Source organism: Dermochelys coriacea, chromosome 3 (assembly GCF_009764565.3).
Source record: "Dermochelys coriacea isolate rDerCor1 chromosome 3, rDerCor1.pri.v4, whole genome shotgun sequence".
Classification (NCBI taxonomy): domain Eukaryota; kingdom Metazoa; phylum Chordata; order Testudines; family Dermochelyidae; genus Dermochelys; species Dermochelys coriacea.
This window is the reverse complement of record NC_050070.1, coordinates 208018452-208043505: the sequence shown is the minus strand read 5'-3', so window position 1 is coordinate 208043505 and position 25054 is coordinate 208018452. Positions and strand designations below refer to the sequence as shown.

The following is a 25054-nucleotide window of genomic DNA, read 5'->3' as shown; positions in this document are numbered from 1 at the left end:
GGAACTGAACACAGGTCCATGCCACACCCCTTTAGTGCCCTATCCACTAGGCCATTCTACCTATCTAGCCTGCCTTGGTGATGACAGGGACCATGGTTTTGAGTGTAGAGGACAGGCGATGTGGGTTCTGAACATCTGACTAACATTGGAGAGCTCCCTGGCTTTCTCCTGGAAAGTCAGCAACTTCTAAGACATTGCACCAAGGGTATTCATTACTCTTGGTTAGATTTGAAGAACTGGGAACTTCACTTACATTTCTTGTAGGCTAGGATTATATAAAGTACATATGTAAGAATGTCCTCCTCTGAAGCCAAGTTTATAAATCTTACTTATAAAGGAAAAAGGTACATTTTTTGGTGGGGGAGGGGGCAGGAAAACATGTTTCAAAATAGAAATGTTAAAGATATACACAAAGATACAACTGACAAATTCTCAACGTTTGGCTATGACAAAATATGCTGCTTAATGCTGATGAAATCAAAACACTTTCTGAAATGTAAAGACCAAACTGTAGTATCATGGTGCATATTCCACTACTCTAATGGCATTGTAGAAAGTTACTAAAATAATAGATTTCCATCATGATTCACTCTACTAAAACTGTCTCTAATGACATGGTGTTCTGGGTTGCTGAAATGTATTTTGATTGTATCCAACAGGAAACGTGATATAATTTTACTACGACCCATGAGTAAATAAAGATGAGATACTGCACACTTCACAAACATTATGGTAGAGGAGATTAATAAAGCTTCTTTTCTTCAATAACTGGCATGCATTACTGTCACAGTATTGGTTAGAATCAGAAGAGTAGTACACAGGTTTATGGATAATCCATGTCATGATATTTATGCAGATAAATGTTCTGTCATGTACATTTCTGACACAGTAAAGAGCTACTGTAAAGATGAATAGTTTTTAAGACAGTTTGAAATTCTATAACAAACTACATACATGTCTTGGAAATTTAAAAACATGTACAGTAATTCACTCTGAGAATAACCCAGCTTTGTCATTCTAACTATACTTTGTTTCACATGCCAAAACCTGACTTCTCTTTAGACTGTTCTTTATTACTAAAATACTTATACTGAATTATGAAAAAACTTGTACCACAATATGTGCTTTTATCTCCTTATCAGCGTTTTTAACTGAAAAACTGAATTGTACATTTGTCCATGTAATAATTTAACGTATGTCAGCCAAACAAATGTGTATCTTTATTTCAATTAAATTAAAAACAATATGCAAGCATATTTATGCAACATTCACTATATACACATGATTTATGCAAATGCAAGGCAATTCTACGTATGCTGATTAATCTATGGTTAGTAAAACATGACAATAACTATGGAAGATGGCCTTTTCACAAGTGACTGTTTTCATGGCATGATTAAAGAAGAATAGTTACAAGCCATGAAATGGATTATCAGTAAACCTTAAAAAGAATGTGATATAACCTAGCATAGATTAACAGTCTTCTAAATGTAGTAGAATATTTCAGACAATAGTGCTGTTGTTTTAAATTTTGTTGTCATTTTAATGACATAAGACTTTAATCTGCTCTGTTTAAAGAAAGCATTAATTACCCATTATGCTTCCTGGCAATAGTTTCTTTTTCAACTGGCACCGTAATATTTAATAAAATAATAATAAAGTACCTCTTTGGTGAAGCCTAGGTACCCATACTATTCACTGTAACAATTTGTAAACAGGACCGCAATACAGTGCTATGCCTAAATTCTAACATGGTTAGGTACCACAGATCTTCCTCACAGTCCTTTTCATGATTTTAGGAGAGTATTTAAAGCAGAGAGTAAAGTAAAAAGAAAATTAAGAAGGATATAAAGTTCCCTGTTTTGAGATTTTTAAAAAAGTGCATAATGTTTTCATTCTAATAACTGTGTTACTGTATAGAACTGATGGATACAAGACTATATTTTCCATTCCCGTACTGGACATTAGAGATCATTACACAAAACACGGTCTCCGCTTATTGGCCAGAAAAGTCCCTTGAGTCAGTTTTCTGGTACAATCAGTTGTCCAATTACTTTAGAACAGCATCCTGCATACTACAATAGGAACAGCGAGTTTATCAGTTGATCACGTCTGCTTCTGCAATTCAGTTTCTGTACACTGCATTCCCAACCTAGCATAGTTTTTAAATGCGTGGAGTATGCATCCAAACTCCTTGGCGCCAGCAGGTTCAGTGCATCCATTGCCAGCAACAGACGTAGTGCCAAGAAAATGCAACTCCCAGCATGAAGTACAATTCAGGAGGAGTGGGCATTCTCCAACAAGGGTGGTCCGTCTCGGTGCATCGATGGATGGGTGTGCTCCCGTTTGTAAGTTTTTGGAGGAAGCTTTGGGATATGTTGAGAAGTGCTTTGTCGTGGAGGGACAGGTGGCCCCTCAACAGAATGGAGGTCCACGTCCTGTGGTATCAAAGGAGGGGAGGGCAGATGCCTCCGTGCTACATGTGGAGAAGGTGTTTGAGGGGGTGGGGGAGTAAATGGAGAGGGACTGTTTGGAAAAAAGGTATTGCCAAGTTCACTTTTTCTACCTAAGGGCGGTGGCTGGAGGTGTAGTGGTGAACTAGAGAAAACATCAGGAGTTCGCACAGGTTCTCGCGGTGGTAATACAGGAGGGCTTTCAGGAGGATCAGATATGGAGGTCCGGTCTGGCACGGAGTATCTTGGCGAATAGACTTTTGATGTTGGTTGTCGAGGAGGAATTGCTGGTGGACTGTCCAGATGTGCAGAAGTAATCTGAAGTATACAAACATTTAATTCAAGGGTTATCATCTGTATTATGATAGCCCCAATGTCTCAATCAGGATCAGGGCCCTGGTTGTGCTACATGTTATATGAATATGTTCAAAGACTCAGTCCCTGCCTCAACACACAATGTCCAATTAAAGATAAGACACAGCCAACAAGTGTTAAACAATCACAGGGGGCAGGGGAGAGAGGGCCCAGGCTGAGAGAGAATGAAGATACAGGGCAGTGGGGGACAGGGGAGGCATAGTTTTGTGCTGCACAGTTTCTGAGCTGATACCAGCTCAGCTGGGGCACCTCTTGTAGCAAGAGACCCAGGAATGAGTAAAATCCAAAGGCATTTACCCTCTGGAGAACGAGAGGGAAGAGAGAGGCAGATACTGTTTAATAGGAAAGGGAATGAATGATGTTCTGTCCTGAAGAAAGAATAAAGGGTGGGATCTTCAAAATTACCCATGTGACTCACTAGCATGAGTCCCACCAACAGCCAATGGAGCTATAGCATACGGTACGCCATTGCCAGCTAAGGGCATTATAGAATACTGTATAATAAAATCAGAAAGGCTAAGGCACAAAATAAGTTACATCTAGCAAGGGACATAAAAGGCAGTGAGAAAAGGTTCTTTAAATACATCAGGAGCAAAAGAAATGAAAGCACAAGTCCTCTATTTAGTGGGAGAGGAGAATTTATAACTGATGGTATCAAGAAAGTTGAAGTGTTTTATGCTTATTTTACTTTAAGCATCACTAAAAGGATTAATGATGACCAGATACTCAACACAATTATACAGACAACAAGAGGGAAGGAATGCAAGTCAAAAGAACAGGTTAGGTAACCTCCTAGGGAATCCGTTCCCTGGCAGTTAGGAAGTTTTTCCTAATGTCCAGCCTAAAACCTCCTTTGCTGCAATTTAAGCCCATTGCTTCCTATCCTGTCCTCAGTGGTTAAGGAGAACAATTTATCACCTTCCTCGTTGTCACAATCTTTCATGTACTTGAAGATCATCACTTCCCTCCCCTTTCTCCTCTCCAGACAAAACAAGCCCAATTTTTTCAGCCTTTCTTCATAGATCATGTTTTCTAGACCTTTGATCATTTTTGTTGCTCTTCTCTGGACTTTCTCCATTTTGTCCACCTCTTTCCTGAAGTGTGGTGCCCAGAACCGGACACAATACTCCAGCTGAGGCCTTGTCAGTGCCGAATAAAGAGGAAGAATTACTTCTTATGTTTTGCTTACAATACTCAGAATGATGTTAGGTTTTTTTTTTTTTTTTTTTTTTTTTTTGCAACAGTTTTACACAGTTGACCCATATTTAGTTTGTGATCCACTATAATACCCAGATCCTTTTCTGCAGTACTCTTTCCTAGGCAGTTATTTCCCATTTTGTATTTGTCCAACTGATTATTCCTTCCTAAGTGGAGTACTTTGCGTTCGTCCATATTGAATTTCATCCTGAATGCAATAGGTGTTGGGCCCACACATTTCTCACCTTTGAAGGCGATGATTCTGCTGGAGCAGACTCTGGTCGTCTCCGTGGAGGAACAGGAGGAGGACCAGAAGTTTCATCAGAGATTTTGGTAAAGCTTATGGACGACACAGATGCAGATCCTGATAGATATTTAAAAAACAAAAACCTTCAACATGATGTACTTTATCTGCCCTTTATTTGTTCTGATTGCTTTTAATGACTACTTAATTAGCAACAATTTGCTTTTACTGAAATACGAATGCAAGGGAGATAATTCAGCACATCATCATCATGTCTTTGTCTAGCTCACAGAAGAAAAGCTGTAAAGTATGGAGATACTTTAGTTTTACACAAGGAAGCTACCTACGAAATATATAGTCTTCTAGTTTTGGCTCCAGAACAACTCGTATTGCTACGTTATGGTCCTCTCTCTGGCTCTCTGTCAACTTCTCCTTTCTCTAAACTCTCATTACCTAAAAATACAGGTGATGGCTAGAGGTGCTGACATAACTCCAGCATTGTAAGGGTAGATGTGACCCTGCAACCTATGGGGCATTTCAACGATGCAGAAACATCTTATTTTATGGGAGGCACTGTGACCCAGTGGACAGGACAGCCCAGCAGACAGGGCACTGGAATGGAACTCAGGAGATCTGGGTTCTTTTCCCAGCTCTGACATTGGCCAGCTGAATGGCTTTTGCTTTGGGCAAGTCACTTCACCCCCCCTGTGCTCCCGTTATATTAATCTGAAAATGGGGCTGGCGATATTTCTCCCCTTTGTAAAGCATTCTGAGGTATATTGATGACAACTGCTCTAAAACTAGGTATTATTATTATTATTAAGTGCACTACAGAATGACTAGCCCTCTTTGCCTGGTAGTGAATGAACAGGGAGAGAGGGAACTGATGTATTTGTGTGTCTAGGAATAACTGATGGATTTGGTGGAGGGAGGAATTGTGTGAAAATAGTTTGCATGAAATTGAATAATATGTTTTTTAACTCTACATTTTTTGCAGGTATTTTCCACTGCATGCATCAATGAAGTGAGCTGTAGCTCACGAAAGCTTATGCTCAAATAAATTTGTTAGTCCCTAAAGTGCCACAAGTCCTCCTTTTCTTTTTTTAAAAGATAATAGTAATCTAAGTAAAATGCATTGAGACTGTCTGCCATTATGCAAGAAGGCAAAAACATCTGCAGATATAGCAAATTTGAAGGACCAAAATGATCTAACAGTTTAGATCATAAAATAGGACAAACATTTGTGACAGTCCTAATTATTTAAATGCATTCCTAGCTTTAGCACCTACTTGAATGAAAAGGACTTGAAGGATCTGAATCAAAGACACTGCAGACATCTGTAGTACTGGAAGTAGCAGAGGCAGGGGGTGGTGTCAATGGCGTTCGTGGAGAATTTGGTGCAGAGGTTGTACTTTCTGACTCACTCTCAGGGATGCGACTGTAACTAATTTTTCTTGGCTCCTGTTGCAGCGGTGTAGGGTGTCTCATTGTACCAGGCCTTGGGTTCGACGGACGAACACCCGGAGATTTGAGGGAATAGTTGTATTTTTTGGGCTGCAGTGATACCAAATATCAATATTGTGCAGTTAAAAACCTTGCAGTGAATTGAAAGTATACATTTAAAAAATCAAATTACCTTCATCTCCATCACAAAATCAGTTCAATGCAGCTTCATCATTATTCATATAAATTCTAAAACAATTTCTGCTGCATTATGGGAAACATTTTTGAAGTTAAGAAAAAAATAAAATCTGAATACTAACAAATCTTGGTGGAGGCTTGGAATTTCGCGGCTCTATTTCTAATGACTTGTTGAACAGATAATCTGTGAATTCTTTCTCCATGCTATTTCCCATTGGATTCAAATTTTCAAAAAACCTCTGAAACACAGGAAGTTTAGGAAGATTACATCGTACAAATTACTATCATGGGGCAAATTCTACATACTTTATTATACAAGTAGTCCCAATGGTTTCAAAAGTGCTATGTAAGTACTATTCAGCAAAGGTGAATTACATGAAATTTCATTAGGTGAATTACATGAACTTTTTAAAAAAAAATCATTCAAAATATCAAATGTAAGTGACATTACTCATTTCACAATTTTCGTTACTCTGACAAACTAGGGACAAGATCTTGCAAACTGCCAAAACACAGAAATCCACTGCCTTGGGAGGACATCAGTAAAACCCATGTGCGTTACCTCACCTCTTCTTAGGACTTCACTCAAATGAGAAAATATAGTGTTTTAAGGCATGTATGTAAGAAACAACTTCCAACCAGGGTTGAAAGTGCCAATTTATACTAAAGACTTTTTTCTTTTTAGGATTTGTAGTAACTTCAATGTAGAAAGGAAAAGTCATATTTTAATACAGCAGAAGAGAAAACTACCTAAATTCTGCTTCCGTCATGATAGCAACATGCAGGATTCTCACTCATGGAAAATGACATACCTCTGCTGACCTTTGCCAAGAAAGAACTAGCCTACTGAATTTTCTGGCCAAAGTACTGGGAGTTAGTGGCTCATGATGGTCTGCAGATAAGGAGCCTCATGTACTGCTTGCTACTACTGGTATCTTATAGTATGAAAAAAAACCTATGATCTAAGGACATCCTGCATTGTGTCACACTAGAAACTTGAGATCCCGGAGCAAACAGCCTGCTCTACAGGTTCCTTTGATTTTCTCTGTTAAAATTATTTCTGAAATAATCACCACAAAGAAGCTCTCAATATTTTGGCATACAAAAATGCAACTTACTCGGATATCAGATTCTATTCGTAAGCAGTATGGCTGGTTTTGGTACTGCTGGATCTCCCCTGTTATTTCAGCTACTTTCCTTCTCTTGCTGAAGTTTATAAGTTCTTTTCCATGTCGCTTTAGAAATTCAGGGTTGCCTTCTTCTGTTTTTAAGATGTTAGTCAAATAAATTCCTAAAATAGTGAAGAGAATAAGAACATTCCGATACTACAGTACAAAACTATGAGGAAATAAACAATATAGCTGGAATATGAAGCCCTTTTAAAGAATTAAATTTGTGTATTTTAATTACTCAGGCCTCTATACTAGAAAATTAGGTTGGAATAACTACATTGCACAGGGGTGTGAAAAATCCAAACCCTTGAGTGGCATAGCTAAGACGACTCAAGTCCCTATGTAGCCATCACTAGGTCAACGGAAGAATTCATCTGTTAACCTAGCTACTACCTCTCAGGCAAGTGGATTACTTATGCTGACGGGAGAATCCCTCCTGTTGGTATACGTAGTATCTACAATGAAGTTCTACAGTGGCACACCTGTACCACCGTAGAGTTAAGTGCAGTCTTAAAACAAAATTTTCCCTATCACAATCAATGACAGAGTTGTCTGCTTTACAAATAACGGCAATATCTTAAACCTTTCCTTGAAAGCTGCCTGTTTGCATGAGACTCTCAAGATCAATCTGTTTATTTATCTACCACTTATAATGCACACACCACAGGGAAATCTAATTTGAATTTTGTGAGGCAATGTAATTTCAATGAGCTGACAGAAGTGGAGAGTGCTGTTTCCTTCCTTTCACTAGCATTGCCTTATTCGTTCTCAGTTCAGATCCAGCCAGTTACTGATCTGAGCCAAGTCCTGGATAATGGAGATGAAGCTTTTTATGCCTGATGTGAAAGCGATGTGGAGCTAGCCACTGTTGCGTATTGATGGCAGTTTAGTTCATGCTGTGTCAATCTCCCCTAATGGTTTCATGGAGATATTGAACAACAAGAGGATTAAAGAGAGAGAATGGAACTCCACAGATGAGGGCACTGGACCTGTGGGGTCCATCATGAGTCCTCGGGTGCATGGCTTTTGTAAATGGAAACCATGCTTCACCAACCTATTCAAATTCTTTGAGCGGGGGTCAACAAACATGCGGACAAGGATGATCCAGCTGATACAATGGACTTGGACTTTCAGAAAGCCTCTAACACAGTCCATCATTAAAGTCTCTTAAGCAGAGTAGGCAGCCATGGGATGAGAGAGACGGTCCTCTCGTGCATCAGTAGCTGGTTATAAGATGAGTAAGAAAGGGTAAGAATAAATACTTAAGTGTTCATTGGGGAGAGAAGCAAATAGCAGGGTCCCCTCCAGGATCTGTAGTGAGACCGGTGCTGTTCAACATATTCATAAATGATATGAAAAAAGGGGTAAATAGTGAGGTGGCAAAGTTTGCAAACAATATAAAATTGCTCAAGATAGTTAAGTACAAATCAGATTGCGAAGAGTTAAAAAGGAATCTCACAAAAGTGAGTGACTGGGCAACAAAATGGCAGATGAAATTCAATGTTGATTAATGCAAAGTAATGCACATTGGAAAATATAATCCCAACTATACATATAAAATGATGGGGTCTAAATTAGCTGATACCTCTCAAGAAAGCTCTTTGAGTTATCATGGATAGTTCTATGAACACATCTGCTCAATGTGCAGCGGCAATCAAAAAAGCTCACAGAATGTTAGGAACCATTAGGCAAGGGATACATAATGAGACAAAAAAATATGATAATGCCGCTATATAAATCCATGATAGGCCCCGGCTTTCAGTTCTGGTTGCTCCATCTCAAAAAAGATATATTAGAATTGGAAAAAGTACAGAGACGGGCAACAGCAGCGACCAGGGGTATGGAACAGCTTTCATGTAAGGAGAGATCAAAAAGACTGCGACTGTTCATCTGAGAAGAGACGACTGCGGGAGGAATATGATACAGGTCTGTGAAGCACATATTGTGTGGAGAAAGTGAATAAGGAAATCACAGAATCATAGAATCTCAGGGTTGGAAGGGACCTCAGGAGGTCATCTAGTCCCACCCCCTGCTCAAAACAGGACCAATCCCCAGCTAAATCATCCTAGCCAGGGTTTTGTCAAGCCTGACTTTAAAAACTTCTAAGGAAGGAGATTCCACCACCTCCCTAGGTAACGCATTCCAGTACTTCACCACCCTCCTAGTGAAAAAGTTTTTCCCAATATCCAACCTAAACCTCCCCCACTGCAACTTGAGACCATTACTCCTCGTTCTGTCATCTGCTACCACTGAGAAATGTTATTGACCCTTCACATAACACAAACCAGGGGTCAAACAATGAAATTGATAGGCAGCAGGTATAACACAAACAGAAGGAAGTACTTCTTCACACAATGCACAGTCAACCTGTGGAACTCACTGCCAAGGGATGTTGTGAAGGCCAAAAAGTATAACTGGGTTCAAAAAGAATTAAGTTCCTGGAGGATAGGTCCATCAATATCTATTAACCAAGATGGTCAGAAATTCTTTTCTCTGCATATTCAGTCATACTGCACATTTGTGTGGCTCTTTCACACAGCAGTAAGGGAGAGAAAATGTTTTACAGTCAGAGACAGCTGAAACTAAGTTTAACTTCTTTTAAAAAACTGATTAGACCTCAAGCTCAGTGTTCCTTTAAAATATACTTCTCACTTCTGCTTGTATTTCTGTCGAGTCCTTGGCAAACACTAACTGACATTTCTTTTATACTGCTCATCCTGAATCAAACCTACTTACCAAAGAAAGGCACACATGGAGGATTAATGGACCTGAGTTTTGCCAAATATTTCTTATAATGATCCTCACTCAATTCATGAGCTTCTTCTAAAATCTTTTTCTGTCGACTTGGAATTTGCTGAAAAGATACACAGATAGGTTAGTTTGGAGGGCATTGTGGTCCAGTGCCCCATCCACAAGACCAGGACTGACAGCTGCCATTGCCTAGTTGTGTGACCCTGGGGAAGTCACAGATCCAGATTTTTAAAGGCATTTATGTGTTGTTCTAACAGCCTAAATCAGTTAGGTGTTGCAACGCTCAGCACAGCAACCCATCTCAATATCCTTAAAATTCTGGGCCTTAACCTATTTGGGCCTCAGTTTCTGAAAAATGGGATACTAATACTTTGAGATCTAGAGATGAAAAGAGCTATATGGGTATAAGGATCAGGACATTGAACCTCCAACCAGGTCAGCTAGGGCTCTTCACAAAAGCCTGACTTTCATACATATCCCTCAGCCCCTGACCATAATCTTGCTATTATAGTAGCTACGTAAATTATTGATGCATGCAGCCTTGATTTCCTGTCAATCATAATATTGGTAGTATACCTCTAAAACCTTTAAATCCTGTAAATGCCTATGGAAAATTCAGTTACGCACTCACGTCAGTGTAGTTCAAGCAGCCCAATTAACTGGGTATGGATTCTATGCTAAAGTGTATGGAGGGAACCTGCTTGAAGATGCAGACTTTTTTCCTGCTTCCTGCAGCTGGTGCATTCCACATCTTTCCACAGACACCCACTCCTCTGATCAATCTGCCTATGCCTTTCTGATAATCCACCTTTTATTTTCAATCTTGCCAGTTACTGGTTTCAGGGAGTGGGCTCTGGTGATTTGCCATGTCTTTCTGCCTTACTTACCATTGTATTTATTTTGGGAACCCCTGGAATGACACACCCCCCTCTGACATTACACAGAAATTTATAACTATATTTTACACTCATTTAATCTTCCACGGGTGATTTTACTTCCCTTGAGGAAGCCAGGGACGCTGCACACTTATATTCATGGTGCAGTCTGCATATTGTTGAAGTATTCACTTTTCCTGCTTTATGCACAGGTATGTAGTCCTTGCCAATGGTTCAGTTGATCCCCTACATCAAATGACCTACACTGAGAACTAAATCCTCAGACGATGCAAATAACTGAAGTCATAATTGGAGGAGTTCAGAGGACTAGGTACAGCACTACAAATATAGCTATGCACACATGTGCAGTACATCTGGGGATTCACCATCACTGGTTTTTTCCTCCCCAACAACTCAAAAGTGACTGAAGGAATTTTAGTAAACATTTCCAGAAACATTCATCTTTGGTCAGAGATTCAGCCCAAAAGGCAAAAAAGTTGTAGAAAACTGTAAGCATCTGAAAATAAGGAGTTATAATAGTGATCGTTTTGCAACCTTTAACTGTAGTATTTGCTGTCAGAGACCCTGTAATAAAACAGCATTTTTTTAGAAAGTTTAACAATGAGCTTTGACAAGTATTTCCTACATCCCATTTCTTTTCCTTCAGTTTTGAGTCTTGGTACATCTATTCTTCCATATTTTTCATTAACTGTTTCCCCTTATTTGTAAAATTTCTGTATTGAATATTTTAAAAAAATTTTCAGTTTTCCTTAATCTTCCCTTTAAGACACTTTTCGTCCACTGAATGCATCCGAAGAAGTGAGCTGTAGCTCATGAAAGCTTATGCTCAAATAAATTTGTTAGTCTTGAAGGTGCCACAAGTACTCCTTTTCTTTTTGTTCTTCCTCAGTTTCTTTCAGGTTTTTAACTCCCAGCCATCTCTCTGTTTTAGTCCTTCACTCTAGTTTTCTGCTTTATTCTCTCCTCTGTCTTGTGATTGGCAGTGCCTGAGTCCAGATAGCGTGAACATTAAGTACAAAAGCAAAGGCTCCTTCAAAGTGCAAGAGCCCGTTACCACCCTTAATGTGCTATTGAAAGGAGAAGCATTTATAGTAACAGAATGTAACTTAACTGTAACACAGTTTCTAGATTGAAAACTGAAAACATTATAACCTACCTCAAATGTGTGATCCAGTCTATACACAGGTGAAGAGTTCATAGCACTGACAACTTCAAGAACACCATTGAAGTTATTTAGCTCTTGAAAAACTTGCAGGATTTCAATTATCCGACTCACTACAATTACTCTTTCCTCTAGGTTTTCTGTTTCTACGATGCATCTAAGTACACAAGCAGAATGCTAATTTTGTAGAAATAAAACAGAGCCAGAACTCTGCCTAGCAACAAAGATTCAGCTATAGCACAAAGAGTACCATTCTGAAATGTTTCAACAGATCCAACAAGGCCCACCAAATAACTGGAGGGAGATTTAGAACAAGTTAGGTCCCATTTCTCAGGTTAAAAGGCTGGGAATATTAGAAGTAGGCTTCAAAGGATTAGATTTTATCAATAAAAACTGATAAACGTTGATTTAAACATACACACAAACCAACACAAAAATATTTCCATTGATAATAATAAAAGTTTAGAGACAGGCAAAGCAAGAAAAATGCTGCTTGAGAACTTAAGACTTTGATTTAAGGATATTTACTTTGTGTATTTTGACATCTGATGTTGACAGTTTGTGTTTTAACAGTTATAAAGCTTTAACGATCTGAATCCCAACATCTATGACCATTAAATTATTGTTTGATACCCTTCCATAATTTTCCACAATTGTGAAAGTTTACATAGATGAAAATTGAAAAAAAATTGCTTAAAACCCATAATTTTGTGCAACTGTGAACATTTTATCGTTTTTTAAATCAAAACCAGTGCTTAAAAAAAACACACCACATTTTCTGTCAAAATTATAAAAAAAATTAAAATCAAATTCTGCCAAGCCTACTTACGAATAGTTGTTCTCAGAGACAAACTGAAACACTTAGCCATTGCCCGAGTAGGGGATTCCCCAAGGCAAAATTTCTCCTAAGGTTACCTCTCAGGAAGCATCTGAATGAACTACATAGATCCACTAACATTCCAGAAGTAGAGATTTAAAAAACGAACAAAAAAACCCTTACTTTTCAAACCACAAAGTGAGATTAGTGGTGTGCCGTATCATTTTGAGAAGGTTGGGAGAATTAATTTCTTTATCTTCCTTGGTCCACACACTTCCAACTAGTTCTGATGGCTGCACAGCTCTAAAAGAAATTATAAAAAAAAAAATAAAGCACCATATAAATCTTTTTAAAAAGACTACCATTATTCCAAAAAAAAAAAAGTCTTAATTATCAGTGAATTTTAATTTAGTGAAGGACCATTGCTTGAAAAAATACTTAGCTTATAGTGAACTACCATGATCTCAAAATCAAAATACTCACTGAATGAATAAAATGATTGGTATTCCTTTGCTTCTGTTTGCTCTTTGCATCACGCTATCAATTAACAAATATTTAAACAAACACATGAACAGTAAAAAGAACAGGAGTACTTGTGGCACCTTAGAGACTAACAAATTTATTAGAGCATAAGCTTTCGTGGGCTACAGCCTACTTCATCGGATGCATAGAATGGAACATATAGCAAGATATTATATACACATACACACTCACAAGTTGGAAGTTACCATACAAACTGTGAGAGGCTACTTATTTAAGATGAGCTATTATCAGCAGGAGAAAAAAAAAACTTTTGTAGTGATAATCAAGATGGCCCATTTAGACAGTTGACATCTTCAACTGTCTAAATGGGCCATCTTGATTATCACTACAAAAGTTTTTTTTCTCCTGCTGATAATAGCTCATCTTAACTAATTAGCCTCCCACAGTTTGTATGGCAATTTCCAACTTTTCTGTATGTATATCTATCTATATCTATCTTACTCTATGTTCCATTCTATGCATCCGATGAAGTGAGCTGTAGCCCACGAAAGCTTATGCTCTAATAAATGTTAGTCTCTAAGGTGCCACAAGTACTCCTGTTCTTTTTGCGGATACAGACTAACATGGCTGCTACTCTGAAACCTGACATTAATAGTAACCGCCTTTCATCTAAATCAGTGGTCTCAAACTCAAATGACTACGAGGGCTACATGAGGACTGGTACATTGGTCCGAGGGCCGCACCACTGACCACCCCTGCCCCCCGCTGCTCTGCCCCCACTCCACCCTTTCCGTGAGGCCCCGCCCCTGCCCAGACTCTTTCCACCCCTTCCCTGAAATCCCCACTCCAACTCAGTCTCCTCCCTGCCCCCAGGGGTGCAGGAGGTATGCAGGGTGCATCAGGGGCTCAGGGAAAAGGATTGGGGTGCAGGAGGGGGCTCAAGGCAGGGGGTTCGGCTGCTGGTCCGGCCTGGCACGCACTGGAGGCAGGACAGGCTCCCTGCCTGCCTGCCCTGCTGCCGTGCCGCTCCGGGAAGCAGCCGGGACCTGGGGGGGTGGGCCACAGGGGTCTGTGTGTTGCCCTGGCCTCTCCTCCAGGTACCTCCCCCAAAGCTCCCATTGGCCCCCTCCTGCAGGTCCCAGCCGCTTCCTGGAGCGGTGCGGGGGCAGGGCGGGCAGGGCAGGCAGGCAGGGAGGGAGGGAGTTTGGTGTGCACCAAGCTGGAGCAGCTCTAGGTAAATGCTTGGGGGGGAGGTGGGGAAGGGGCCCCCATGGGGAGCTGGCGGGCCGCAGAAAATAACGTAGCGGGGAGCGCGTTTGAGACCCCTGCTCTAAATGAAGTATGAAGTCTAAACCTCATTGACACCCTTCTCACAAACTGCTGTTGGATTCTCTGTGGTTCATAATGTTCTTCACAAACTAGGATAGGAAGAGAAATGGTTTAACTGGTTTCTCAAAGGTTTGCCCATTGTGGAAATATCAAAATATCAGGAGCTATTCTCCTCTACTATATTGAAATTAATAGTATGCATTAATTATAGGTGCTTAGATACCTTGATGTCCATGATATAAACATACAAATATTTTCACTTTGTGGTGCATCTTTAAACTCCTTTGCTGCATAATTAATGACCTAGCACATGACATATGTCAAGGGGGTATGCCAATAGTGGGGATCTGTACAGAAGGCCTGCAGAAGTAATTCTGGGACTATTTTGGGTTTGTGCAATAATGTGGTATAGTACATTCAGTTTTTCAATGGAGGACAAATACCTGTAAAGATCTGACTCAAGTAAAGTGAGCTGTCGAGCAATTTCTATTGGGTGCAAAGTGAGCAAGTCAAAAGTTTCTGGCTGTCCTGGCTTGCTTATATGCCACTCAATTGCAGGAGGTGAACTTTCAAAAGTGATATTGTGGCTTGGCCCAATGGCTTGTGCCTGCTTTTTCCGGTAGATTATCTTTGTGATTGATTCAACCCATTTCTTCATAGCTTTACCTGGAATAAAGAGAGACATCAGTAACATTTATTTAATGCTTTTAATTCTATGTTTCTTCAAAGAGGCCAATGTCATTTTTTAAATCTCCACGTTACAAACATTATACCTCAATACTCTGAGGTAAGTAAGCATTCTCCCAAATTTAAAGAAGGGCAAACAAGCACAGCAGGGTTTCACTCACACAAAGCCAAGCAGCGGCAAAACTAGAAATAGTAGTAGGAGCCCAGTGATCCTGGTAGTAGCATGTACGTAATTCCTTCTGAATTAATGGGAGTTTCACACACGGAACTGAAGGGAAAACTAGACCCCAGAAAAAACAGTTACTAACCTTTTCTGTAACTGTTGTTCTTTGAGATGTGTTGACCATGTCCATTCCACTTCAGGTGTGTGCATGGCCAGTGTGCTAGCATTGAAGATCCTTCCATTAGTGGTACCTGTGGGGCAGAGCCATCCTCAACCTCTCTATGTGGGCATAAGTACACTTTGTCTTTGTAAAAGACTGTATAAGGTGGATCACACACCAGGGCTTGCAATTTTCCTACTCTCTGTGGAGAGAATTGTCACCACAAAGTTCACTTTCATTAAAAGATGAAGTAACAAACAGGTAGCCAACAGATCAAAGGGAAGACCCATAAGACTTAACACCAGATTCAAGTCCCAAGGAGGGATATGATACTCCATTTGGAGAAATAAATGGTCCAGACCCTTTAAGAACCTGAGTGACACTGGTTTGGAGAATACAGCACGATCTGCAATTGGAGGGTGAAAAGTGGAGATAGCTGCTAGGTGATCTCCGATGGAACTGATGGAAAGACCTTGATGTTTCAGCTGTAACAAATAGTCCAGGAGCCCAGAGTGGCTAGGAGCCCAGAGTGGAGATACAACTTTCTGCTGAGACCACAAGAAGAACTGCTTTCACTTCAACAGGTGAGCGTACCTAGTAGGTGGTTTCCTGCTATTCAAAAGAATGTTTTGTACATTCCTTGGACGGACCTCCTGAGGTACTTCCCACAGAATGTCCTGGCTGCAAGATGAAGAGTCACTGGTTAGGATGAAAGAGGTGACCATAGTTCTGAGAGATCAGGTCTGATTCTGGAGGTTATGTCAGCAGAGCCCAAGTTGAGAGGCTCAGCAGAGTGGAGAACCATTACTGGCAAGGCCCCACTGGTGTTATGAGGATTGTACGAGCATGATCCTGCTTGATTTTTAATAATACTCTGGGGAGGAGCAGAACTGGAGGGTAAGCATAGACGAGTCTGTCCTTCAGGGTAACAGAAAAGCATCTGTCAGGGATGCTGGATTGTGACCCCCTCTTAAAAACAAAAACTGCTGACACTTTCAGATGTGACGAGTTGTAAACAGGTCTACATGGGGAACCTCTATGCTTGAAAAATGACACTTACTATATCTGGCTGGAGATACTACTCATGGAGACTGGTGAAAGACCTGCTCAAGCAATCTGATAAAGTGTTCTGAATACCCAGAAGGTGTTTGGGGTGAAGTGTATTGGTGATACAAAACTACTAAAGCCGTATTGCCTCTTAGCACAGTAGATTCAATCTGGCCCCTCCTAGTCTGTTCACAGAGATCATTGCTGCTGTATTGTCCATAAAAACTAGGAAATTTCTTCTTGTGTGTGTGGAAGGAAACAACCTCACGTTTATGTGGAAAGCTACCTATCTCTTGGCCAGACCAGAGACTTCCCAGGTGGGTTTCCCAACCTAGGGAAAAAGCCTCTGTAACCGGAGTCAATGTTGATTGTAGAGGAACAAAAGGAACTCTCATATGTACATTGGAAGGTACACTCACCAGTTCAGAGAGTTTAAGACCTCCTCTCAGTCCTACTGGCTGTAGATGGCAATGAAGGTGTTTGCCACAACACCTCTGTGGGGTCCAGAATATCCTCATTTATGGAGAGAGCCACTCAGAAGGGCCCTGCTGACCCCAGAATGTCCAATCTGTGCATGCTTATCTGAACTACTTCTACCTGTAATTCCAGGGAGGAAGCAACCCTCTTCAACAGAGGTGGAGCCTCCCTTCACAATTCCACTGGAGGAACCACTGGGCCAGTTTGTTCTTGTTCAGTACAAAACATGGTACCGGACCTGACCTTTCATGCATCCTCCAGTGAACTATTACAACCACTGCTTGAGGATCTGGAGGGAGGCGGGTGCAGAGAAGATCTAGTGGTGGGAGGGAATCCCCCTGGATTTCAATATGGCCAATGGTAGGGCACAGGACCTCAGCTTCTTCCCAACCACAGCTCCGTGCCCACCGACCAGTGCAGAATGTCAGCTGCATATCAAGGATGGAAGAGACTATTCAGGTGATAAACCCGAGACGCCTGATCAGGGAGGAGCAGTATCTCTCAGTGCCAAAAAGCGATGGTGACACTCAGAAGACGCTACCAAAGAAAGCATGCTAGGCTTGGCCCTTGACAGCACCTGCGAGCAGGTGCAGGATGGTCTGAAGGTGCCCAAAAGCTGAGCTCTACCTGCAGGTGAGTCAGAATGAGTGTTCATTGGTGCCAGTCAAGAAGTCTCTTAAACCGCTGGTGAAGCTGGAACTGACAGAGGCAGGAGATTGCGTGCCGCATCTTACGCCTCCGGCATTGAGAGGTTCCCTTGATGCTGTTGCTGCTGCACTGAAGAGGTCAGCACCCCTGGCTGTGATGGTGCTCCAGCAGTGGTCAGTCTCAACAGCACCTGTACCGGAGTAAACGACCCTGCCTAACATGCTATTGGCACCAGAGAATGTCTCCTCATCAAGGAGGCTCTTTCCTGTTTCCCAGCCTGCTTGTTGGTTGACCGTGGTGGGGACCTCAATCTCTTAGAGGGTGGATCCTTCAACTCACCCTACAATTGTTTCTTCCTTAGCACCAGGAAAGAAGATGGGTGCTGAGACTCCACAATGTCCAGAGAGGCACACCTAACAGAAGTAAAGGCGCTTGGTGCCCATTCTGGGCAGGAAAGCTCTGAAGGTGGACACAGTGCCATCTCCATGAGGCAGTTACATAGTCTCACCTTTCTGTCACTTTTAGTTTGCGGATTAAAGTCCATGCAGATTTGGCATCTGTCCCAGACATTAGTCTCCCCAAAGCACTTCAGATGCCTGGAGAGCAGGTCAATTACTGGCATCAACTCGTAGCATTTGGTGCAAGGCTTGAAGCCCGGAGACTGAGTGATGCCTTGGTACTGGGCATCAGCCCCCAGACAAGTGGGGACCAAAATATACACCAAGAATAATAAATTAAACATATCTAAACTAACTATAAACTACTAGATGAATACCAGCTACAGATACTAGAAAAAGAAATTCCCAACAAGGGGGGGGAAAAAAAAACAAAACAAAAAACACACACTTGCAAGAGCAAGCTACCATGCTCTGTCTACTGTCATGAGTGGCAAGAAGGAACGGAGGGGAGGTTGGGGGCAGCTCTGCCATAACATTGCACAGCAGTGTAGGGTAGCAAAGGGCATATGTCCTGTGCCGACAGGTATCACTAAGGGAAAAATCTACGACACTAGTGCACTGGGTGCACACACACACCTCAAGTGGAACGGACACCTGCAATCACTCAAACTCCTGCATCCCAGTCTTATGCTCTGTCCACAAGACCAAAGATTTCCAAACTGGCCAGTTTACAGAATTTGCTGACAGTCCACAGTGAACTGATTAGTCACATGATTGTTCTCTTCCTGTTTCAAGCTGCTAAATATACATTAAAACACTTTTCTAAAATAACCTTTTCCTTTATGCAACTGCTGTAGCTGCCACAGGGAAGTTTCATTATTAAAAATTAATGGGGAAGGTTTGCTACACAATTATGAACTGGGGGGGAGGCAGCCTATGTGATAACCTCTCAAGATGTGGTTCATACTGTGAAACAGCCTGAGCATCCCTGCTCTAGATTACACTGTTTCCTCCATTAAGCTTTTATGAAAGTTACTCCTAACTATAGCTTAAGGGATTTCCCCCAATAAGCAGGTGACCAAAGACTATTTTGACCTGCTTTCAAAACTACCTACTTAGTTGCTGGCAATTTTCAATTATATCAATTTATTTTCAATATAACTAGAATTATAGTTTGACCATCAGAGTTAAGTAACATGGATCATATTTTTCTGAATAGGCACTGTATTTCTGGGAATGAAAACAGCAGTTGATTTTTAAATAAAGGTTAATTCAGGGTATGCACTGAGTAACATAAGTCATCATAAGCACCCAACATTTCGTTTTCCTTCATCCACTGGCTGTAAGGAAGCATCACCACTATGTCTAACACTGGACATATTTTAAAACGCTGATATCTATTGTAATCATAAATACCTCTTACTGTCCCAGTGAATTCTTCCAATCGGTGTAAAAGATCTACATCTCTCTCAAAGTCATAGAAGTGGTGTTCTACCCAGTGTCGGCATACATTTAACACTCTACAACGTTAAAGGAGAGATTATAAACTCTTTGTGGGAAGAGACTGTTAGTCTATGTCTGACAATGCCTCGCACTATGGCTTAGATGGGACCATACAGGAGGGTGAACCAAGGGAACAATTGCAGCTAATATACAGTTTTCATTTCACATTCAATATTCACAAAAGAATGCGCACAGCTAGTTCTTGCCTTAAAAACATTTATATATTAATTTCACCTGAAAGCTCTCAATAATGCTGTCAATTAGAAAACAATGTTACTTACTTAGGTCACATCTACATGAGGAGTGCTTTGCTGGTATAAATGTAGCAATATACTATCCTGGCAAAGCACCTCTAGAGTGGATGCAGCTTATACTGGCAAAACTGAGGGCTTGTCTTCACTATGGAGCTAAACTGGTGCTGCTGCAATTGATGCAGTGGCATCGATTTCGCGTGTCTAGTGAAGACACACTCAAATCGATGGGAGAGCGCTCTCCCATCAATTTCTGTACTCCACCTCAATGAGAGGCGGAAGCAATGTCGGCGGGAGAGCATCTCCCGTTGACATAGCATAGTGTGGACCCTGTGGTAAGTAGATATAAGCTACATCGACTTGAGTTACGCTACTAACATAACTCACATTGCATCGTTTAGATCGACCAGCAGCTGTAGTATAGACCATGCCTGAGATTTTGCCAGCATAGCTTATTATAGCTCCCTGAGCGAAACAAACTACACAGGCAAAAGTGCAGGTTTGCCAGTATAACTGGGTCTACAGCAGCCTTGCTGCTCCATGCCTCAAGCCACAGAAGCATGGATTTCAGAAAACCCGTTAGGGAGCATTAGTGCCTAATTTGCATCGTAGCAGTCTAGAACTTAAGACTTTATAAAAGCTGACCCCTTAACCTGTCCTCACTTCTCCTCTATCTCAGAGTCTTCAGAAGGATTCCAAAGTATACAGCAGGTGGGAGGGATCAACGCACATCTGCAGAGGCAATGCATTCAGAAAACTCCATTTATAAGAAAATAACTTTTTTTTTTGTTGCTATTATCCAACGAGCTATCTACTGTAAAGAAAGGAGCTTTGTGGTTCTATAACTGTTTTACAAGCTGAATCAATGAAACTGAGGATGCGTTACTAGGTGGGAATCAGGTTCCTGATTGTTGTGATACAAACTAGGCACTTTACCACTGTGTCAGTGGCTCCGTGGCTCATGAAGAATGACAAGAGACGCCTTGTGGGAATCTGCAGAGCCACTCTACGAAGGAGAAGTTTTATCTGCATTTCTCTAATACTCACCGCAATTGTACAGGTTGTATATATTCTTTCCTAAATCGTTTTAACTCTGCACTAAGAGGCTGGTCTCCATTCTCCATAGCTATACGATCAGCTTCTGTTGGCTCAGGCTCTGGAATTTCAAACCTAGCATGGGACAAACAAAGTCTAAACTTTTACATTAATTTAAATTATGTAAATAGGAACCTGTAATTTGTTGTGTTAACCTTTCTCAGAACATGCACTAACAAAACAATTAAGAGTTTGACAGTACGTGCCAATACAGATTGCAAAATGATAAAACCTTTGGGGCAAGAGCCTCATCTGGTGAAACTCAGCGTAACTCCACCGACTTCAATGGAACTATATCAATTTACACCAGTTGAGGATCAATCTTTTGGACTTCATAATCCTTGGATTTGAAAACTTCTAAGAGAGACCAGTGACAAAAATTGAAGCCAACTTTTTAAAATGTTAAATTTTAAAAACAAAAACATTTTTAATCCTACTCCACATTTAAAAAAAATAAATAAAAAAAGAGATCCCTCCTCAGATGGACTAGCACAGCAAGCACTGCAGTGAAGATACAAAAAAGTCACATACCTTTCTATCAGAAGACTCAATAATTCTTGAGGTTTGCAGAAGGATCTATATGTCGTAAGAAATGTCCGAACAAAATTTGGGTCTAGGATACAAAAAAACTGTTTTAAAAAAATTGTTTTAATTTCAACAAATTCGCTAATTATAATACTTCACAAGGATAACTTTTTCATAGGGAGATGTTTCTTCCTAATTCCATCACTAGTGTGACCACTGCTGGAACAGTGTGTCCATTTCTGCTGTCCAAATTTCAAAAAGTGTTGAAAAATTAGAGAGGGTTCAGAGAAGAGCCACACGAATGATGAAAGGATTGGAAAACGTGTCATATACTGAGATACTCAAGGAGTTCAATTTATATTTAGTTTACCAAAGAGAAGGATGGGGTTACTGATTGAAAGTATCTACAGTGGGAATAGATATTTGATAAGAGGGCTCTTCAGTCTAGCAGACAAAGATCCAATGGCTGGAAGTTGAAGCCAGAAAACTTCAGACTAGAAAAATGGCACAACTTTTCAGCAGTGAGAGCTCTCCTACCAGCATAATTAAACTGCCCCTAATGAGCGGTGGTAGCCATGCCAGTGGGAGAGCTTTTCCTGCCAACAAAGCGCTGTCCATACCAGCGCTTTTGTTGATGAAACTTATGTTGGTCAGGGGGGTGTTTTTCTCCCACCCCTGACCAACAAAAGTTTTGCAGACAAAAGTGCTAGTGTAGACAAAGCCATATAGACGGTCTTAAGTCCGTTATTTTTGGTCTTTAGCAGAGTTATGGATTTAAGTTCCCAGGATCGTCTTTTGAAGGTGTTCTGCACTTTTCCTTTGAGGTTGAGGACTAAAAGGTCAGATATGGAGTGATCTTTTTGTAAAAAGTGCTTGCCCACAGGTGATATAGCGGTTTGTTTTTTTTCCCCGTGTTCATTCCACTCCCTCAGATTTCCACCACAACCATCCCTCCATCAAGCTCTCTCTAGAACACCCCCACGCTGCTAACCCTGCTTTGTCGTAAAATGGTAGGTGTTCCCTGCCCACTTCACCCCAAATGGTCTCTCCTAACATGTGTTAGCTCCTTATCTGTTCCACCTTGTATTTAGCTGTGACACTCTAAATACTTTTCCCAGACCTGAGGAAGAGCTGTATGTAAGCTCAAAAGCTTCTCTTTCACCCACAGAAGTTGATTCAATAAAAGATATTAATTCACCCACCTTGTCTCCTTAATAAGATAGTCATGCAAATAATGAAAATAGGGGATTTCCCTTTACTCAGTGTGGGACGGAAAGTGCTTGCGTGCCAAGCTTTCAAACTCGAGTGCCAAAAGGTAGGTGTTTACATCCATAACTATGCATGGGTGGTGAGTTCTATGGGCCCATGGTGCCTGGGCACCAGAAATATTCCTGGTGTCGAGGCACCACGGGCCTGGCTCCAGCACTGTATAAGGCTGCGTCTCTCCCTCGGCCCTGCCTTCCCCCAGGCGCCCCCCCATGCATTCCCCGGGCCATTTAAAAACGGCCCAGGGCCCCCACTCACCACCAGCAGTGTAGGGGAGCTGAGCTTCTTGCATGCTTGCTCCATGTGGCTGCGAGCCCCTCCCTGAGGCTCCTGGGCAGCATGGGTCTGTGTCCTGCCCCAAGTTTCCCTGCGAAGCTGCGAGGGCAGCAGCGCACAGAGACCCCCGGCCCGCCCTGCCTAGAAGTCCCAGGTAAGTGCTGCACCCCTCCACTCCCTCCCACAGCCCCCACCCCTTTCCCACACCCCCCCTCCAGCCCTAAACTCCCTCCGAGAACATGCACCCCAGCCCTCCATCCTCCCTCCCAGAGCCTGCACCCCTCACCCCCTCCTACACCTCCACACCCTTTGCCCCAGACCAGAGCCTACACCCAGCACCCAAACTCCGTCCCAGAGCCTGCACCCCCACCCCCTTCCACACACCCTCTCCTGTCCCCAAATTCCCTCACAGAGCCTGCACCCCTCACCCCCTACTGCACCCCCATCCCCTGCTGTAGCCCGGATCCTGCATCAAGCCCACCCAAAGTCCAACCCAGATCCTGCACCCCAGACCCTCTCCCTCATCCAAACTCCGTCCCAGAGCCCAACCTCTCATCTGTCCTGCACCTCAATCCCCTACCCCAGCACCCCAGACCTCCTCCCCCCACCTAAACTCCCTCCCAGAGCCTTAGGCAGGTGGGGGGGGCAGAGTTTGGGGGGAGGCAGGTTCTGGGCACCACCAAAATTTCTGCAAACCTGCCGCCCCTGTAACTATGAGCACTTGAATTTTTAGATGCCAAACAATGGTAGTTGTAGGCAGTCAGCACATGTGAAAATCAGGCCCCCTATTTAGATGCCTGACTTTTGGCTCCTAACTCAAACCATGAACAAAACTATTTAACTATTCGCCTATAAGTAGTAACGTTTCCACAGAATGATTTTCATTATATATTATTAAAACGCACATGAACCCTAAACATGTTTTGTTTAAGCCAAAGAGTAGCATGCCTCCATATAATTTTAAACGTTTCCTGGCTATCATGCATCTGAGTCATAGCTATTGTTATTTACATTAGGGTTTGAAATCGGTGTTTAGAGCCACAGAACCCACAGCAGCACAGTTCCATGTGAGGTAAATACAGCAACACAAATCTAACCTTTTCTTCTTTTGGTTTCTGATTACAGGTGTTATCTTACTAACAAAATCAGTGGCTTAAAAATAATGTATATTATATAACTAACCAATTTGTAGGTAAAAAAAAGACAAATCCACTTCGTCAGGATGTCCGCTCATGTGATAATTCTCCCTTCTATACAACCAATTTAAAAGCTAAAAAAAGAACAATAACTTATTCTACAAGGATTTATAAATAATCACCCTTGAATTCCTTAAGAAAGGAAACGGACACTACGCTGACGCACAAATACTCTTAACATATCAAAGCTTTAAAAATAGAACAGCACTGCCCTATAGATAAAAATTGCCAGGACTTTCAAAACTAGAAGCCCCTAACCTTAATGCTCTTACACAAACAGCAGGAAAAGGAGGGGACACACACACACAGGTTTATGCAAACAGGGCCAAATAGTCTCCTTTAGTGTTTAAACTCTGAGGAAAGGGGCTTTTGTTGGGGAAATTTCCCCATGCAGAGATATATCGAACTGTCCCATTACAAGGAAGATGCAGTGGTTTGCCATACCTCATGGGAAAGGCTATGGGGCCTGCCTCCAAACCTGGTGAATCCCGGGAGGCCTTTGTCATTACACCGGCTCTGGCCACTGACGGATGCCTGACTCCTTGGTAGTACTACTCCATTGGAGCTGCTCTACCAGAGATTTCACCCTGGGGCCAATGGGAACATTTTTTGCAGATAAATTAATATAGCCTGTGAGACAGGCAGGTCCACCCCAGTAGATGAAATCTTGCATAATCAATCATTATGGACCTCTGATTACAAAAAAACTGAGATCTGATATTTGATTTTGCCCCAGACCATTCATGCCTTGAGTTTGCAACTAATTTAGCTACAGTCTGCTGTTACGAAGAGTACACTGCATTTATGTCACCTTGCAGTGCCAGGCCTACCTACACGATAAA

At 41.6% G+C, this 25054-nt stretch overlaps 1 protein-coding gene across 3 annotated transcripts in view; it reads right to left on the bottom strand.

The window, feature by feature from the left end:
* Positions 1-1198: 1198 nt before the first annotated feature.
* Positions 1199-25054, bottom strand: part of SOS1 (SOS Ras/Rac guanine nucleotide exchange factor 1) — an 83809-nt gene continuing 59953 nt past the window's right edge. For 2 of the 3 annotated variants that reach the window (XM_038397579.2, XM_043512179.1), the window contains 12 exons: positions 21481-21562; positions 20902-21024; positions 19517-19620; positions 14964-15186; positions 12892-13011; positions 11886-12048; positions 9819-9936; positions 7029-7201; positions 6033-6149; positions 5559-5823; positions 4271-4389; positions 1199-2771 (listed from right to left, as the gene is read on the bottom strand). In XM_038397579.2, coding sequence (XP_038253507.1) covers positions 2277-2771; positions 4271-4389; positions 5559-5823; positions 6033-6149; positions 7029-7201; positions 9819-9936; positions 11886-12048; positions 12892-13011; positions 14964-15186; positions 19517-19620; positions 20902-21024; positions 21481-21562 — 2102 coding nt within the window. In that variant the 3' untranslated portion in view covers positions 1199-2276. The remainder of the gene's footprint in view (positions 2772-4270; positions 4390-5558; positions 5824-6032; positions 6150-7028; positions 7202-9818; positions 9937-11885; positions 12049-12891; positions 13012-14963; positions 15187-19516; positions 19621-20901; positions 21025-21480; positions 21563-25054) is intronic. The other variant, XM_043512178.1, reaches the window with a different exon arrangement.